This window comes from Triplophysa rosa, linkage group LG22, assembly GCF_024868665.1.
Source record: "Triplophysa rosa linkage group LG22, Trosa_1v2, whole genome shotgun sequence".
Lineage (NCBI taxonomy): Eukaryota > Metazoa > Chordata > Actinopteri > Cypriniformes > Nemacheilidae > Triplophysa > Triplophysa rosa.
Window position 1 is genome coordinate 17,128,679 of NC_079911.1, and position 18,979 is coordinate 17,147,657.

The 18,979-nt window shown below is 38.4% G+C and overlaps 1 protein-coding gene across 1 annotated transcript in view; it reads left to right on the top strand.

Moving 5' to 3' along the window:
* The first annotated feature begins 4,165 nt into the window (after window positions 1–4,165).
* The window catches only part of LOC130546608 (CXADR-like membrane protein), a 46,759-nt gene continuing 31,945 nt past the window's right edge, over window positions 4,166–18,979 (top strand). Inside the window, exon 1 of the mRNA XM_057321972.1 lies at window positions 4,166–4,436. Coding sequence (XP_057177955.1) covers window positions 4,406–4,436 — 31 coding nt within the window. The 5' untranslated portion in view covers window positions 4,166–4,405. The remainder of the gene's footprint in view (window positions 4,437–18,979) is intronic.

Sequence of the window (18,979 nt, forward strand, 5' to 3'; positions counted from 1 at the left end):
AATCTCTGTTCATTTTAGCCAATACAATTATATTCTTACTGTGCATTAAAGTGAACAAAAACAACCTTATTGCAATGTTACCATATGATGTTTAATAAAATATTAATATTTTATTTATTAGACAAGAACATAATTATCATGTAAATTCCTTGCAGAGAAAATCAGAATGGCCTTAATTTTCATAATGCAAAAATGTATATTATCTGAATTACAGGCATTTAGTATTTCATTAGTAGTAATAGTAGCCAATTATTTTCAGTTCTATTATTGTTAGGGTATGAAAAGCTGTTTATTTCCTATCTTTTGCTTTATAAAATTACATTTTAAAATGTATTTACTTGATAACTCACTGTCATATGTCGTTTATATCTTGTGTAAGTGTGTGGGCTTCCTTCTTTCTAAATGAAATGACTTCTTTAAGCCCTTGCTCAGACTGAGCATCTGTTTCCAGTCAGTTTGACGAACAGTAAATTTTAATGATTTAATACATGTCAGTTGTAGAAAATACTCCAGATTTTCTCTGAAAGCAATCACTTTAATTACAGCGTTTACAACAACAATCAATTAAAAGCGATGCCATAGTAGAACCATTTTTGGTTCCACAAAAAAACCATTCAGTCAAAGGCTCTTTAAAGAACCATCTCTTTCTTACTTTTTTATAATCTGAGAACATTTTTTGCAGAAAGATTCTTTGGATGATTTCTATGGCATCATGAAGCACCTTTATTTTTAAGTAGTGTGCTCCAAAATCTAGTGAGCTGTCTATGTAGGCCGCATCTTAAGGCGTCATAGGTCCACTAATAACTCTAAGGCTAAAAGGTAGGCAGCATTGTTTTGCCATATAAAATACTCTTAATGTTTCTTCAGGTTATCCTGACTAAATAACAGTACAAGATTCTAGAGAATGCAATACCACAATGCATTGCAATGAGTTTACAGTAAAAAAATTCTAGCGCAAATATGATAAAAAACATTCTATTTATCTGTTTACAATAAACAATGTAATAGATTGTATGTTTATTAAAGTATCATGTTTGCTAAATGACAGACATTATTATTGACGTTATAGGGACAGTTCACCCAAAAATGAAAATTCTGTCATCATTTACTCACCTTTCTGTTAAACACAGAGAAATATGTGTGGAAGAATGTAAGCAATTTTCAGTTCTGGGACATCATCCACTACCATAGTAGAAAAAGATTATTGTGTAATTTTTGTTCAGTTGAACACAAAATGAAATATTTTGAAGAATTTGGTAAAACAGACAGTTCTGGGGCACTTTTGACTATACCATTTAATTATTTCTACTGTAGTAATCAACGATGTTCCAGAACTGAGAATTGCAAACAGTCTTCCAAATATCTTTCTCTGTGTTCATCAAAACAAAGTAATTTATACAGGTATGAAATTACATGAGGGTGAGTAAATAATGACACAATTTTCATTTTTGGGTGAACTATCCCTTTAAGTGTTACTGGAGTCTCCATTGTCATTTGCATTAGGCTGTTTGTATAACGAAAAATTAACGGAAATTCATAACGATTTTAACTGGTGGCTATAATTTGGGTAAATGTGAATTGTACAAAAACTTATTTATATGCGTTTGTACAAAAACGTATTTCAACAAAAGGCAATGATGAAGCACCACCCCTAAACCGTTACGTTTTAGGATCTGTTCTCACATCAGATGAGATCGGACAAATTCATATGAATTAGCCACCTCGTGAAATAGATACAAATTGCCATGAGATCGTGTTGTTATGACACATTTTGAGCATTCAAGTTGAGTCGCTTAAAAGGTTCCAATTTTGTTTGGATACAACCAGACAGCAAGACAACTCTCTCTCAGAGACCTCGAGGGTGGCCTTTAAGGAAATAGACCTCGTCTTTCAAAGGAATTGAATCTCAGGGTTCTGGATTTTCTTGCATTCCTTTCATTTTCCTGGTGCTCCAGGGATATTGAGGTTGCATTGTCGCTATAGGAATCATTCCGTTCCAAGAGTGCTCCATAAAAGCTTTGATTCACTCCGGTCATCCAGGCAGCCTCTTCATGGCTGTGTTCTGATTGTGCTCTCAGATTGAACCGAGAGACAATATAAAGATGACCCATCAGAGCCTCAGCACTCCACACTGTGGTGTAGACTTCAAATTTGTCATCAGCATGGTTTCTATCAGGACCGGGAAGATTGAGTGCCTTAGAAAACTCCACAGAAATTCCCAGTTCCAAGTTAGGATATGGTTTCAATTCCACCAGGGACGTGGAGGAGAGAGGTGAGATCATTCAGCTGAGAAGGATGTGGATAAATCCCAGCCATGCTCTCAGAGAAGGTTATTATTCAAATGGTTTGATGAATGAACACTTGCTGTTGAATTATGGTGCTCGGCAGCTTGCAGATTTACTGCGTTCTCCCTGGTGTGGTGATGTTTTAACGTCTTTGTCTATAAGGCTTAAACCAGAGAACGTTTGGGTGAGAGTCGTGGTCTATTCTCCATTTATTGTGCTGTTGAAATTTATACAGAAAGGCCTTTTGCATTGAAGTCTGCAGCTGAACTTGGATTGGCTGACATTTTTCACTCTTGAAAATGAATGAACGGATTAATGGATTGTTTTAAAGTTTCAAGGCCAATGAATAATGAAAAGACCTCGGTATGTTCTAAAAGAGCTTCAGACTCCCTGTGTTTGGAACACATGGGCATTTTGTTTTTAGACATTTTCCTTCTGTCTGACCTAAATTTAGTGGATGAACTTGAGTGTCTTGTAACTGAGGCCATGATGAATTAATGATGGCGAAGAGAACTTTGTCCTCAATGTTCAGAACTTAAAATAGTCGATCGATTATGGAGGAAAATACATAGTTATTTTTGTAGTAGGCTACAGCACAAGTCAATAAACAAAGCTTGAATTGTTGTCCCTGCTTTAAGAGCATCAACATCTTCCCTCCTCAACACCTTTACGCCATGCAAGATATGTAACTTTAAACATCGGCATCTGCCGCAATCTGTAATCAGGTCATGGCAATAAGTCCTATCCTCCTGCAGTGTTGCTTTCATGAATAATCAGATGAAAAACAGGCCACGGTTGGCCTTTGAAGTTTTTCACGCAACTAAAAATAATCCCATAATGCATTCGAATTCGAAACCATTTGTTGCTTGTGTCACTGCAGATGTACTCAGAATTTATTTGCTTGTACACGCACACAAACTTAAATCCTGCGGTTTTGGAGAGAAGCTGAGGACGTGTGCTTGAAATTGGAAATGATGGTTGCGTTCGGTCGTTTAGGGTCAGTCATCCCCGAAAAGATGAACTCTGAGGAGTTTAGGGCTGGTTAGCAACTCAATTTGAGTCTAAATGTTTTTTCTAATGGTGGTGATGGCACACGATAAACGGATACATGATGGAATTAGTTGAGGATCTAGAGTAATGATTTGTTTTTGTCTGGAAACTGGCTTGAGTTTTAGGTCTATGTAACTGGATGAAACTGGAAAATGTTCCTTTCGCATTCAGTCGTTTCGTAGTTAGCAGCTCATCACTGTTGTGTTGTTCCTGTACAGTAGGCCTATGACTTTGGACTGATAAGAGGTAAGTAAATATAAGAATATTCATTTTTGGATGAACCATTTTTACCCTTTTTTTATGGATAGCTATTTGTATTACCATAGTTTTACTACTACACATATCATCTTAACTACTATAAACAAATTTGTGCTGACCAAGATGTGATTTTAAATAAAATGTTTACTATAACTTTTGTCTGTTTTAAATTTCTTCCTTTCTTTTTTAGAGTAATTAATTTAAAGATAAATATACAAAAAGCTTTAACTAACAGTAATGCTTGTTATCATCACTTCATTTAAAATGACGTTTTGATTTATGATTTTATAAATACTCATTATTTTAATTCAAATGAACTACTCATCCGCTGCATACTGTTTTTAATAACCTAAATTAATTAAAATGCTGTGTTTACTACAGTTAAAGTACCCCTGAGAGTACTCCACTGTACCCGGGATCCTGCAAAAGATCCTCATTTTAAGCCCAATGCGTCCGTCAGGATCTCTGCAAAAAGAAAGTGTTCTCCTTTAACTGCAGAGGTCCCCACATCCCCTAACACACCTCCAGCAGCCTGTGGTTCCTCATACACACACAGAGAGAGAGGAGGGGGAGGAGGAGGAGATACGCATCTTTATTCAAGTGGATGAGAACTTCGGGTATCTTTCGGGCGTTTCTGGAGGCGCGCAAGGACGTTTGGAGTTCTGAGAGATGCTTTGCGTGATCTCCGGTGGTGATGTCGCTCTATTTGCGTTCAGAACAAAACTAAGAGATCATTTCAATGACTCAATGTGCTTATTCTGAGGACCAAAGGAGACGTTTCTGTAGGATTCTCAGTGCAGTCCGGAGACGTGATGTCTACGAGCACTTCTTCCGTGTTCTTGGGTAAGTTGCGTTTTTTGTTTCTGGTGTGCATGTCGTGTTACGAGATTAGTTGTAGAGATGCAGCAGATTGCTTGGTAGACTTGGTTTAGCTAACGAAGCACTTTTAGACGCCGACCAGATATGTGTGACCGCAGTGCTGGATCGCGCAACTATTTTATTGAGCATCCTAACGTATTATGCATGAATGTACAATTTAGTGGGGATTGTGAGCGCGAGTCTAAGCATGTGAAAGTACACTATACAAACTGTCCACATTACAAATACATGAAAGTTAAAGATGCTGGAAGGGATTAAAACGAAATGTGCTTAGTGAAATGTGCAAGTGACTTCAAATGGTTTCAATTGTTTTAAGGGTTAACTATTTGTGTAAACTGTCAGCACTTTATCAGTGTGTTTTATTTTTTGTCAGCTGTGAATGTGAATCATTATTTATATCTCGTTTGCAGTGTAAAGGAGTCTTTAGACGAGCAATAACTATACGAACCGAAAAACCAATTACAATTAAACAAATGCAAAGCGATTTCAAAACTACTGTTTTGTCCTGTTTTTCAGTAGGCTACAGTAGGTATGCAAATATCATGACGTCATCATCAGTTGGAAACGTTTCGAATTGTGGTGAACAATGTAGGCTATTTTAAGAAAAAGTATTCTTTAGTAATAATACGCAAAGTATTGTTTTTGTGACAGGTGGTTAGAGGAGTAAAGACATAACAGGGCCTGCTTACATCAGCTAAAAAGGAAAGTTGCTTTAGAGGTGGAGCCAATTTGTTAAAAGATCACAAAGAAAGAAAGCTTCGTTTTAGTGCACCAAGATTCCTTCACAATAATAACAGGAATGTGTATTCATCACGAGTTTTTATTTCTACAGCGTAAAAATACTGTAACCTGTATGCCGTTTACTGACATGTTGTGCAATAAGCGGTAGAGAGATGAAAGGTGCTTGTGTCCCCAAACTCGCACACACATAACTGCAAACGCCACAGAAATTATCATGATGTGTGCTTTCATTAGTTGCATTAAAACAACTGTGCCAGACAAGCCGTGAAAACAACACAACATCTCACAACAGCATCATCATCCCCCCGCAGACACAGCAACCCGAGAGAGTAAGACTGTTTGTCTGTCTGTCTGTCTGTCTGTCTACAAATGCATTGATTATTAACAGTAGATTGGCTTAATGGTAAAAGACATCTGCAGGAGACACTTCAAAGAAAATAGTTTTTGAAGAACACACACTGGTTTATTGTTTGGAGCTGAAAGGATTTAAGAGTTTTCTAGCAAAGCTCATTTATTTCTAACGGGTCAAGGTTGGATGGGTAGCATGACTCTTCTGGCACACCTGGAGGCAGAAACGACTTTTTTATTGACAGCCATTCAAAATAAGCCATTTATTATGATAAAATATTATTATCATGCATGTGAGCTACATGTATGTTAGTAATATTTGATTCTTTAGTGGAAGGCTTGGGACTGTGCATGTTCTTCACCATCCAATTGTCATAATTTCATTTTCCTGTGGTGACCAAATTCTACTCTAATTCTTACTAATATAATGTTTACATCATTTAATTTATTAATTTTATGAAGTATCACTTATTTGATCTTATTAATGTAGTGTCACTAAACTCCTCCCCCTTGTGGTCAGTAGAGTACGAGAATACTCATTTCAACATGCTATGATTTGGGACTAACTCAATTCCAATTTCTAACTAATTCTAATTTTAAATATTATTTAGGACAGATACTATGCAAATGGAAACGCAGTGTTGTACTGCGTTTGAGGTGAATGGAAATAGATAGCTTTGTAAATGCACTTTTAGATTATTATAGTTATTATAATGTTAATATTTAAAGGATGTGCGCAACAAAACATTAGACACGTAAATACACAAAAGCTCACAAATCGTTCCTACAATTCCATGTGTGTGTTTTTGGAAGCAGATCTAAGATCAATCTAGTTAAATCTAGTCTAAGACACAATCTCCAGGGGCAGCAACATATCTGTCAAGTATAAAGATGACATGGGCATTCGGAACCAGAGGTCAGGACGCGACATCATGCTTTGTGCTGCTTTGCCTCTCTCTCTCTCTCTCTCTCTCTCTCTCTCTCTCTCTCTCTCTCTCTCTCTCTCTCTCCCCACGTGAGTTCATCCTCTTGGATGGCATTCTCTTTTTTTGCTCTTTCTCTTTTTCTTCTGTGGTCTTTTGGGAAGCTCTCTCTCACTTCCCTCTTTCTCCTCTCTCCATCTCAGTCTCTTTCTCATTCTTCTCCTGTGTCCTTTCCGCAGTGTACTTCTCTCTGTGTTTTTATCTACGTTCTATACCTTCTTCTCTCCTCCTCTCTCTCGCTCTGCTCTCTGTTCTCTGACCTCTCTATTCTTTCTCTCTTCTCTTTCTTCTCTTCTCTCTTCTTCTCTTCTCTCCTCTTCTCTCTCTCTCCTTCTCTCTCTCTCTCTTCTTCTCTCTTCTCTCTCTCTCTCTCTCTTCTCCTCTCTCTCTCTCTTCTCTTTCTTCTCTCTCTTTCTCTCTCTCTCCTCTCCTCGTCTTCTTTTTTCCTCTTCTCTCTCTCCTCTCTCTCTCTCTCTTTCTCTGTGATTTTGCTGTCAGATTGACTTTAATAACAGAAGCTGAAGTTTAGCAGTTCTGAAATGCAAATATCTGCTAACTTGACCTTAGTGTCTCTTACACCTAACCATGATGAGGTCAGATTTTCAGTCGACGACTCGATCACAGTGAGCTTCTACAATCAGATTTTAGCATCTGGTATATGTCTCAATACATGCAGCATTGGATATTTCCATCTGGAATTGGGTAACAGGGTAGTTTTTGTTTGTACTTTAAGGAACTTAATGTGTGTGTGTGTGTGTGTGTGTGTGTGTGTGTGTGTGTGTGTGTGTGTGTGTGTGTGTGTGTGTGTGTGTGTGTGTGTGTGTGTGTGTGTGCGTGTTTGAGGATGAATTTGGTCATTTAGAAGCTTAAGTCAGAAACTGTACTGTGTTTTTTCAGCATCTAGCTCTAATTTAGCCCCTGATGAGCCCAACTTAACATGGACCATGTCATCTGTGTGTGTGCGTTTGTGTGTGTGTTTCCCCACAGGGACCCAGTGCTGTCTTTAATTAGTAGAGCACATCACAGCAGGCTCGGTCCACACTGAAGGCTGTGTCATACTGTTCAGAAAAATCACTGTGACATCTATTCTAACCCACCAGACACAGAGCACCGCCACTTACCTCCTCTATACACACACAAATCACAACAGTTTATCACAAGCACACACACGTACACAAATGCTGAAGTCAATCACAGCTTTAGTGTACACAGCAAAATCAGACATCACTCCGGTGGGACAGGATGTGACTAATGAAAGAGAGAGAGAGAGAGGTAACAAAGATGTGCTAAACACTTTAAGACCTTGATTAATGATTTTAATGATGTTGCTTTGAAATGTCTCCTGGCACTGACCAAAGTGTGACCTACAAATCTCCCAGCGGTCAGAGACATAAGTGAAGCGATGGTGAGCAGATTGTGGAGGAGCGTTCCAGGCCCAGAGCTGGAAAGATCCGCTTCACTCCTTGTTTCCTGAGACGGCGTGAAATGGTTTAGATTTACGGTAATCCAAACCACATGCTCTCACCTCATGCTTTCATTGTGGAAAAGCAAATATTTCTTTTAGGAATATTTGAAGGGGTTTTGTTTAAGAGTCACCTCTGGATTTATGTTACCTGGCAGAGATTTGAAGGGTGTTTTTTGAGAAAACACTCATGGGAGGGTTTTTCTTAAGTGTAACGAATAGATTTGATTTTCGTTTCATTTTTTCATTCACTTTTGACCACCCTGAAGATGACCGCGTACATCTGGTTGTTTCTGTAAGACTCGTGTTTCTTGAAAAACAAGGGAGGGAAAACAAGAACCCGGTATTATTCTGACTAAGCTTTTAGTGGCAAGAAAGAGAGATTTAACCTTTAGGATTGCAAACAACACTCTCGATGTTCTAAACATTTATTAACTCGCCTGTCCACTGCGACGTGGTGTCCGTTTGATAAATGTGCAAAACCTTTTAAATGAACAGCGCGACAAACAAAGAGTGATTGATGTCAAAGGAATATTCTGCATTATTTGTTTAACTTAGCGTCACTAAGTCACCATCTGTGTCCTGCTGTCCATTTTTGTCCATTTTGATCACTGAAAAGTTTACTCAAAAGTGAATTCTGACAATATTTATTCACTTTGTTCATTCGAACCGGTATGACGCTTTCAATCCTTTTTAGGTCGAGATACTTTTCTTAGATTTTTTCACTAAGAAAATAGTTCGACCCATAATGTTGTATGTTGGCACACGAAGCTAATGAGGTTCTCTCTCTTTCTCTCTCTCTCTCTCTCTCTCTCCTGCTTTTACTGAACAGATGGCACCACCATTTATTTCAGTTTTTTTTTTTTACAAGTGATTAGACATAACTTCTTAATGAAATTGAGCCGTTCCGCTGCACTGCACATTTGTGTATTTTTGCTCTAATTGTCTTGTTGCATCAGTGCATTCTGTTCACCTACAGAAACAAAAACACCAGTTTCCCCCAGCTCAAACCTGTCATTCATTCACAGCTAATTTAACAAAAAAATGTGCGAGTTGCTTTGGATAAAAGCACTCAGAGGAATATATCACACACTGAGTTTTCTGTAATTTTCTGGTTATGGTTTAGGATTCGAGTTGTAATTCATATCAGGGGTTCATTTAAATAATAAAGATGTTTGGCACGTTTTTTACTGATACAATTTGACAGAAATTATAGGGGTTAAAAGTGAACTAGTTAAAAACACAGCTGCAAACACGTCAATCAGTTTTAATACATCGTCGCTGTCCTTCTGAAACCTTGTTTGTCCAAATTCAGGAAATGAAAATAAAACAATAATTTTTAAATAGTTTGACAAAGTTGAAAGCACTTGTTAATACTTTTAGACATTTGCAAAACCCGGTAACAAACATAAGGAGTGACTAACAATAATGATTTATAGCAAAAAAATGACGAAATATGGAGACACAAGGTTTCAGAAGGACAGCAGCGATATGTATTCTGTCCTAAATAGTATGCATAGGATTTCCGAGGTGTGTATACTTTATGCTTAATAATGACAATACCTTACACACAACAAGATGTTTTTTATTTAATGGTTCTTTTTGACTTTTTGACTGAATAAAAAGGCCTAAAGGTAAAGTCTTTTCTTCCAAAGTATGCACGTTTCCAGCCTTAGTGTGCATCGCAAAGATAGCAAATTGGCTCTTAAGCGCATGAACGCTTGGCCAAAATGCTGCTACTTCAGAATCAGACGCAGTAAATAGAGCAATCTAAAGTCGCTCTGTTAAATATACCCCACCTTTAAATTTACCCACTTTCCACTTTTAAACTGCAGCATTAGCACGTAAGTGGACCAGTGAAAGGCCTGCCGAAGATAACCTTAATCTCCTTTCAGTAAAAGTGAGTTCACCCTCCCTAACCTTCACGAGCTGACACCTTCCTCCTATTGTTAGTTAAATACTGAGGGCTTGTGACAGTGTGCTTTGAAAAGCTGTGTTTTAAAAGGTCTGTCTGGTGTTATTTGCCTCACGGAGGAGGACGGGCCGATACAGGTGCTGCGGCTGTCTCCTCGGCCACGTGTCGGGCTGCTGTTTCCTGCTGCGTCTATTCTGAGAAGCTTTACCTTAGTGCTCATGCGGTGTGACAGCTTAACTGCAGCGTGCGTCCCCGCTGAAACAGACGAAAGGCGAAGGTCTCGCTCAGATGCCCGGCCCGCCTCAGCGTGTGCTGGGATCTGGCATTTAAAGAAAGGCATGCCATTTACTGCAGCCAACAACTGAGGACGAACAAGATCCAGATAGAAATCAGGGATAAAGTTTAGGATGGTAAAGTCATTCTTTTTGTTTGATTTTATAGACCGGGGTGTCCATTGGAAAGAAAATGCAAATGAAATCTCTTTGATGTCTCTGTTGTTGCAGTGAGGTCGGATGGAGAGGAAATGGAGACTTTTGCTTCTTAGATTATTTTGGGGAGGAAACAAGAAACCTCGTGTGTTTCTTACATTGATTTTTAGAAAAGCAAAATCATATACTGTGAAAAAAAATGTAAACAAAACTATCTGAGAAGTGGCCAAAAGTGATGTCTGGGGGGCATATTTGTAAAATGTTGGCCTTTAATGCCCCCTTAAGTAAAACTAAATCGTCAAAATACGAACTGTATGGCACAAAACGGACAAAAGAAACCTAAAGTTTCTCACAATCTCTTTAAATCGTTTTCAAAGCTCAGCTTCGGTTTACATTCCAAGTGCAACATTAATACAACGTTTTTAAAGTGGTCATAACTGACACAGTTTCTGCATTTCTCATTGTACTTACAGAATAGTATCGTACCCTTCAAATATCAGTAGTCTTTATTTGATCGCATTTATAAAAGACAGATACAGCTCTACGATTTTTTCCGAAAACGTGTGCTGGGGGATGGGTTGGGAGGCGTAGGCGGAACTAAAGCACGTGCGCACCCATTGCCAACAAAACAGACATCAATTTCACTTACCATGTGCGGTTCATGTCCGGCATCTTTTAGCGCTGGGACCGCTCCATCTATCAGTTTCAAACGATCTCCAAATCCAGCGTTATATCCACCGTTTATATAACATTCATCACCCAAATGCAGTGAACAAACAAACACAGCTAAACTTCACGAACGTGCTCTCTCTCTCTCTCCTGCACATACAGTAAGTGAAAGTGACGTGTGCGCATGCTCCTTCTCCCGCTTTCCTTGTTTGAAGCGTGGGCGTGCCGCGTGCTTTTCCGGGAGAATTGTTCAATAAGGAACTAAGAAACGTTGTTACGAAACGGATTGTCATGTTCAAAAAAAACTTTCCGAAACCAATACGAACGCAGGGGGAGTGTATCGAGCACAGAAATACTACGTCATACGTCCAATTCGTTTTTTGACAAGTTGACCATGTTAAGCATGAGAAGCCAGCATGTTTAACATTGTAAATAAGTCAGAATGCATGAAACACCGTTGCGCCCCCCCCCCCAAGACATCTTTAATAATATATTTAAATCAAAAACGCAAAGACGTCTAATTTCCAGTAGGACATCAATTCTGGCCACAGCTGTCTATTCTGTTTTTCTTAAGCCAGGATAAATATATATTAGACAAGGTTTTAATTTAATGACACACAAATTTGAGTTTTGATCCCGGAGGAATACTGTGGTTTCATTACTCTCATTGCTTCCACCCGAGGTCTTTTCTGAAGTCAAACTAACAAGAAGTCCAGAGGCGACCAGAGCAAACGAGAATCTGAACATCATCCGAACATTCCTTTATTAAGCCAACATTACTCATGTCAACAATGTAAGTCTCTCTCTCTATCCATTGACCTCTCTGCAGCTCCTGTGACATTGAGTAATGCTGAAACCAGGGCGATGTTTCCACAGCCTCTCCGTAATGAGCTCATTAAGTCTGTGGCTTGCACTTTTAAAGTAGCTGTTGGTCGGCAGATGAAATCTCAGCTACACACGGACTTTTGGCTTTGCATGGAAGAGCATCTCTGACTCTTCTGCCTCCCATGGGCTTTTCTCAATGTAAGAGCTTCTGTTGGATTCGGTAAGGCGACTTTAGAAGTTGAGATCGTTGTTTGGTTCGGTTTGGCCATCCATCCCTTAAATACATCATCCGGGGAGGTTCCCGTCTTCCTCTAGTTAAACTGCAGTGCAGGAATCTGCGTGAGAGATTTGTATGAACTTTGAAAGAGCCGTCTGATCTCGGCTCGCTCGTTGATACGGCCACTGTTGATAATGAGTCCGCATTCTTGGATGACAGATCATGGAGAACATCAGAAGATGCGAGGTGACCTTGCGTTATGCAAACGCGTGACTTCTCTCTATACGTAATAGAATGACTGTATGGATCGGAGGCACATCCGTGAGCGCGCGATCAGAACGCTGGCCGGGGGGAATGTCTCTGTGTGAGTGCGGATTGCTCATCTCATGCTGTGAATGCGTGAGAGACAGATGTCAAGGTTGGCTGACGTGCCGACGCAGTGCATTCTGCAGACAGCGTGTGATCTTTAAAGGAGCGAAAAAGAGAAACAAGCCTACAGTGTAAAGCGCAGTATACAGTATAAAGCATGCTGTGCACTACTTTTTAAAGTATGTAGTTTGAAAGAAGTAGCGCATAAACAATGCATATAGAGAACGTTCATACTTGTAAGTAGTATGCTGTTGTTTTGAAGCTAAAAAATTCTTCTCTTGTAAGCAGGTCTCTTTCTGTTCCTCTCTCTCTTTCATCCTTGCCATCTGTATGTGTTCTCTCTCTGCACTGCTGCCTCAGCTGGAAAGGTACTTCTGAAAGGACATCACCCCCCCACACACACGCTTTATTATAGCATGTCATGTTTCCCATTTAAATGTCAATTGGACTAAAGATGCCATCACTGCAGTATGATCTCGTCCTCCATCCGTGACACTTTTATGCGAGGCATCACAGACACACACCCGTACTTACTGCCTTGTCTGTGAGTGTGAAAACGTATAGGTCACATAAAGAATATGATAGTCTATTTTAGGACAATTAAAGCCACAATATGGAATAATTTTGTTATGAAATATCCAAAAATCACTTGCACAGTGGGATATATTTCATACAGTTGTGTATTTACATTATCCCAAATGTTCCCAGGAATGTGCAAATCTAGAGAAATTCCTATTTCAAATAATGGCCCGTCTCTTGTCTCCCTTGTATTTGTCGCATATCAGGGACTTAATATCCGATGCTCCGCACTACCCTCAGTTTCCGGTTGTAGAAACTATGGCAACACGCAAATGCGGAAGTGGTTGTTCAGCATCTGGGACGCAGCATCTGTTGTTCTGTTATTGTGGATCACGATTACTCTTTGGCTAGTAAAGGAAACCCAAAAAAGAGTAAACGTAGGCCAAATGAGGCAAGCAGGCTTATGGACAAACGAAGAAATAAAACGAGGATTAATATCGGTGTGCCGTTTTCTAAATGGAGAGAGCTTCGCGACCAATTTGGACTCGACAGAGACTCCGCTCTCGCATGTGTTTTAATAGACAGGTAAGCACATTTTATTTATTGTACACAAAATACTCATGCACAGATTATTTGAATAGTTATGAATGCAGTTAACCTATGAAATACAGTATATGTCTGTATTTTAGTTATTATTGTTGGAATAGGTGTTGTTCGATGACACAGTATGAACAAGTCTATTGTAGTGTAATTAAATACAGTATATGTCGCACAAAAATGTGTAGCCAGTAACGTTATTTGTAAATTCAAATTTACTTTTTAAACGACGACTGTATGACTGTTTTAAACAGGTAAAACTGTGTAGCATTACGCTACCAAATCAATGGACAAAGTCCAGTATCAGTCGCGGGCTAACGTAGCACTACATTCCACGTTTCTTGCAAGCGAATTCATTACGATGACATAAAATAAAATTCATTCATTACCTCGTCCGTGAACATGACGGGCGATCTCCATACGCCTCTGGATGGTGAAAACGACATGTCCCATAATTCCACTCTCCTGCATAACGTCATTTAGCTTCGCCTTTTGTTGATGTTTCGAAAGTGCGCCATCTAGCGGTCCAAATATACTGTACATATTGTGGCTTTAAAGAAATAATTCGCCCAAAAATAAAAATGCTTGTATCAATTATTCACCCTTATGTCTTTCCGAACCTGTATGACTCTTTCTTCTGCAGAACACAAAAGAAGATATTTGGAAGAACGTTGGGAACAACATTGGTCTCCATTGACTTGCATTATATGGATGGACGCATTTCTCAAAACATCTTCTTTTGTGTTCCACTGAAGGAAGAGTTTTGTAATGACGTTTGATTGAATAAAGAATATTTTTCCTTTTCATGTAAATGAAGCACATTTTGTGTCTGTACTACAATACTGTAATGCAGTTTTTCCATTTAAACTCAGCATAAATTGACAGTGTGACATTCTGTACTCCTCCTACACACACCGTGTCCTTTTATTTTTAACAGCACCTTGATTTGTTCTTCTAACGTGTGCAGCTTTCTGACCTCGAGTCGGTCTTAAGTGTAAAGTAGCCATTGTGAAATCATAATGGCGGTTATATTGCAGACTTGAATCCATTTGTTAATGCACCTGAAGTCAGCAGCTTTTATAATTGATGCCTTTCTCAATGTTTGTTTGTTTGTTTTACTTCAGATGTGCTTGCTCAAGTCAATTAATGCTGCAAGAGTCCTCGCAAAATCAATGCAAAACTGCTGTGCTGATTTAATTATTTCTTCTCTCTCTCTCTCTCTCTCTCTCTCTCTCTCTCTCTCTCTCTGGTAGTGAAACGAAAAAAAGAACTCAGCACTCAGCATGACCCTGAATTTTGTCCATTTTTTGTATCGTCGGATGTTCGCTCAACCGAAGTTAAACGCTACATTCCTGTGTTTGGACTTGACAGTCGCATACTCTTGTATAAATTGGCTTTTGAGAGGCATGATCAATAATACATAAATTGTAATTGCTAAAGGTCATTTATTGAGCCCATTTTCATAGTAACAGGATATCAGTACATCCCCAAAGCAAAGCAAAGACTCTTTTTTTGTATGAGGAATGTTTGGAATATAGTTTCTAATTTAATCAATTCCCTGAATAATGCTATCAATTGTAAATGCTTTAGGGAAATTCATGAGGAAATATGTATTAAAAACCGTTTAATGAATTTTTAAATGTAGAAAATAATTTTGTTTCGCAAAACTCAAGGAAGCAGCTACATTAAAGGTGCTGTGTGGAATTTCTTGAAGGATCTATTGACAGAAATGCACTATAATATACATACAGTAACTATATCTTTAGAGATGTATAAAGAGAAGCACTGATTGACCGGTCAGAGACATTTGTTTAGTTATATTTATTATTCACAGTCACAGAGTTCTTCAATTTAAGAGTTGTTTAGGTGAGAGAAGATCCTGTAATTTAATGAAGCTTTGACAACTGCAAGGGAGGGTGGAGTGAGCCATTGGTTGCAATTGCAACCTCACCACTAGATGGTGCTATATGTCATACACTGGACCTTTAAGTGGTAACGCCTAACAATAATATTCTATTAACTTTACAGTAGTTTTGAATACTGATTTTTTTTTACCAAACAAAAAGTTAAAGATTGCAGCTTTAGCAAAGATTCTTAATTGTTAATTCATGATAGCTAATGCATAAACTATGTTTACAAATAGAACCTTATTGTAAAGATTTTCTACAAATACAGTAAACAAACAAACCTAAAAGTCATACAAAATTGAATTTTATGAATTTAACTGTTTGGTAATGCTTGCATGCAAGGTATTATTTGCAAACATTCATTTACATTTGTGTACTTTTTTTCTCCCTTTGTGTACCGTAGCAAAAATAACAACAACAGCGAGCGAATCATGACCGATTTCTCATTTACAGTTTATGGGTGAACTGTTCCTTTAATTGCCCATCAATCCTTTGATAATCCAGAGAACACGCTGACCAGATGCTGCAGGTGAGGTGATGTCACTGCCCAGGTGTCTTGCATGCCACGAATACCCGTTGCTAAAACCGTTGTGTTAAACTATCTGCTCTATCTGCATTTGGTGCGAACAGCAACTGTTTTTCTCTCTTCCCTGTTGTGCGGTAGGAATTCTGGAGGTTTGGGGATTATTTTGATGGCACTGTAATGAGCCGCACTATTGTGTTGGCTCATAATGACTCCCCGAGTGTTTCGATCTCTCTCCGGTCTCTGGCGAATATCAGCACAAGCCTTTGAAGTTCTTGCACTGTTCTGGGTTCACTCATTTGCTTTCGCTTTTAGATGCTTCTGTTTTTACCTCACGTTTGAACCGAAGAACAGAAGGAAAGCGTCTGAGCTCCAATTAATTCGGTAACTCATTAGGAAACGCGACAGATTTAGTGGCACCGTCACTAATGGTATGACAAGCAGATTTGTTTGTCTTTTTAAGGTTTCTTCTCTTCGCTGCGTATTTAATGTTGGCTAGAAAAGTATTTTATAATGTTTTAAAATGAGCTTCCATTATCTTAAGATAAATCCAATAAAAGGATTTATGCTCAGCTGCTCCAGTTGTTCTAATGCAAGCATTCTGCAGGCGTTCTTTGCTCTCAAATGAATATTTAATATAAAACAATTTCACCTCAATGAATTAAGGTAGATGCATTTATTAGCTGGAAAAAAACCTCTCTGAATGTGATCCAAACGATATCGTTCCTAGTGTTATAGTGTGGACTTCACTATTCCTTTACATTTTTGACATCATCTTGAAGTTATTTTTGTAGTGTGGACAAACCTTTACCGTAGTCTTTATGTCTGATTATATATATTATAAGCATTGAAAGTGAGAATAGAAATAATCTCGCTCTCTTGTTTGACATTGTTCAGGGTGAGAGCACATGGTATTTGTACAGCTCTATTTGAATGTCCCACGCACATTTAGTGTGTAATATTAATGCTTTGACAGAAGTAATCGGGTCTTTGTTGCTCTCGGCTGTGAAAAGATTTTCATTAGACCCTCTATGCTGCAGTAATTCTGGGCCTTTCTTTTATAATTCTGCTTAATGATATAATTCAAGCGTTTAGCGCTTATACACGATGAACAATGTTGGTTATGTTCTTGTCTAAAGAGATCCATGGTGCACTGCAAAACTTTTACTCAGTTCGATAAGTTCCACTAATATCAAGGCGTCTTAGAGAAATGTTCAGAGAATTTAAGCTCCCGAAAGCATCTGTGGATATTAATTTGCATGAAAGTATCTGTTAAATGAATAAATGTAAATGCAAACAGTAATGTGGCCCATGTATTTTTATTTAAGCCGTAATTTTTCATTCAAATGTGCATTATTTTTGCTGTGGGATTGTTGTTCTAGACAGACAAGCATTTAGTTATTTATCAATGATGTATTTACGTTTTTCAATGTTAAACATCTTTCTCTTAAATCCTTGCATGTTTCATGCTAAAATTACCCGCTTTACATAGTCATACTAAGATATGGGATATTAGATTTTTGCATAGATAAGCATTGTTTCAACGTTTTGTTTTATGTTAACACATGTTACAGGAATAGTTGAAAATTGTCAAATGCATAAATGGATATAAATGGTGTAAAATAAAAATTTCATTTGCACAAATAAGGTTACAGTGAGGCAATACATATGGTCACCATTCACTTTCATTGTACGATAAAAAAACACTCAAAGTCAGTGGTGACTACAGTTGTCAGTCACCAACATTCTGCCCAACATCTCTATTTGTGTCATACTGGTTTGTAATTAATAATGACCGAATGTTTATTTTAGCATTGCGTTGCCTTACTATAATCTTCTTTCCCTAAATCTCCTTGTTGACAATATGCCACCAATACTGCATTTCTATACGCCAATGCTTAACTTGTATTGAATCCAGCGCATTTGATCTCTTTGTTCAGTAATAAGAACCTCAACCGCTCTGAGAGAAAGACAGCAAGATAGAGTCTGGTCCCAGTGTGTTGCAGGATAAATCTGGTAAGCCCGTGATCTGTGTCACCGATGTTGGCATTGGAGATGTTCAGCTCTGGTCTGGTGGCACGTCTCTAGGCCTCTGTGAGCCCAGACATTGCACATTGACCTGCCGTGAGCTGGAGGGTCTACAAAACATGTCTCTGATGTTTGTGTCTCAAATCAGTCACATATGTTCACAAACATGCCAGCCAGAACCCCTCATTGGCTAGCACGTGCGCCAAATTTGGTGCCATGATTCTGTTCTGTTAAAATGTGGGTGTAAAACCACACCAGATGAAAACGGATAAGCCAGCGTGGCACGTGCCTTGTGGGCACTGGCTGGAAACGCAGATGTCCTGCAAAAAAATAATTGGATTGTGAACAGGCTTCTCATTAGAGACTCACTGATTTGATCAAGCTTGATGGCTGGAACGGAAAATGATGCTGATGGGACGTTTGCTTGAAAATTGTCCTTTTCAAAAAGCATAACATGACGCTCATTAGAAAAATGTTTTGGAAAGCAAACAAGTGTATCCGTTTGAGTTCCGGAAGGGTTGACAGTAGAGAAACAGCAGGAAGCTGTATATTACGTCTAACTATTTTGGTTCTTTTATTAGTTTTTGTGGTCTATAGTTATTTAATGTAGGCTATATTATTGATCTTTTCTCATGCATTGGATTATAACTTTATTTTAGGTTATTTACGGTATATTTTCAGTTATAGTAGATTGTTCTGAATTTGGATGTTGGTGGAACAGAAATCATTGAGTTTGTGTTAAGATCTCAGATCTGTTCCTGTAGTTAGTAGAGCTTTGGTGTAATTTTTTGGAGGATCTATTGACAGAAATGCAATATACAGTAATATACATAACTACGTATGTGTTCTGAGGTGTATAAAGACCTTACATAATAAATGAAGCGTTACGTTTTTATCACCTTAGAATGAGCTATTTCTATCTACATACACCGCGGGTCCCCTTACATGGAATTCGCCATGTTGTTTCTACAGTAGC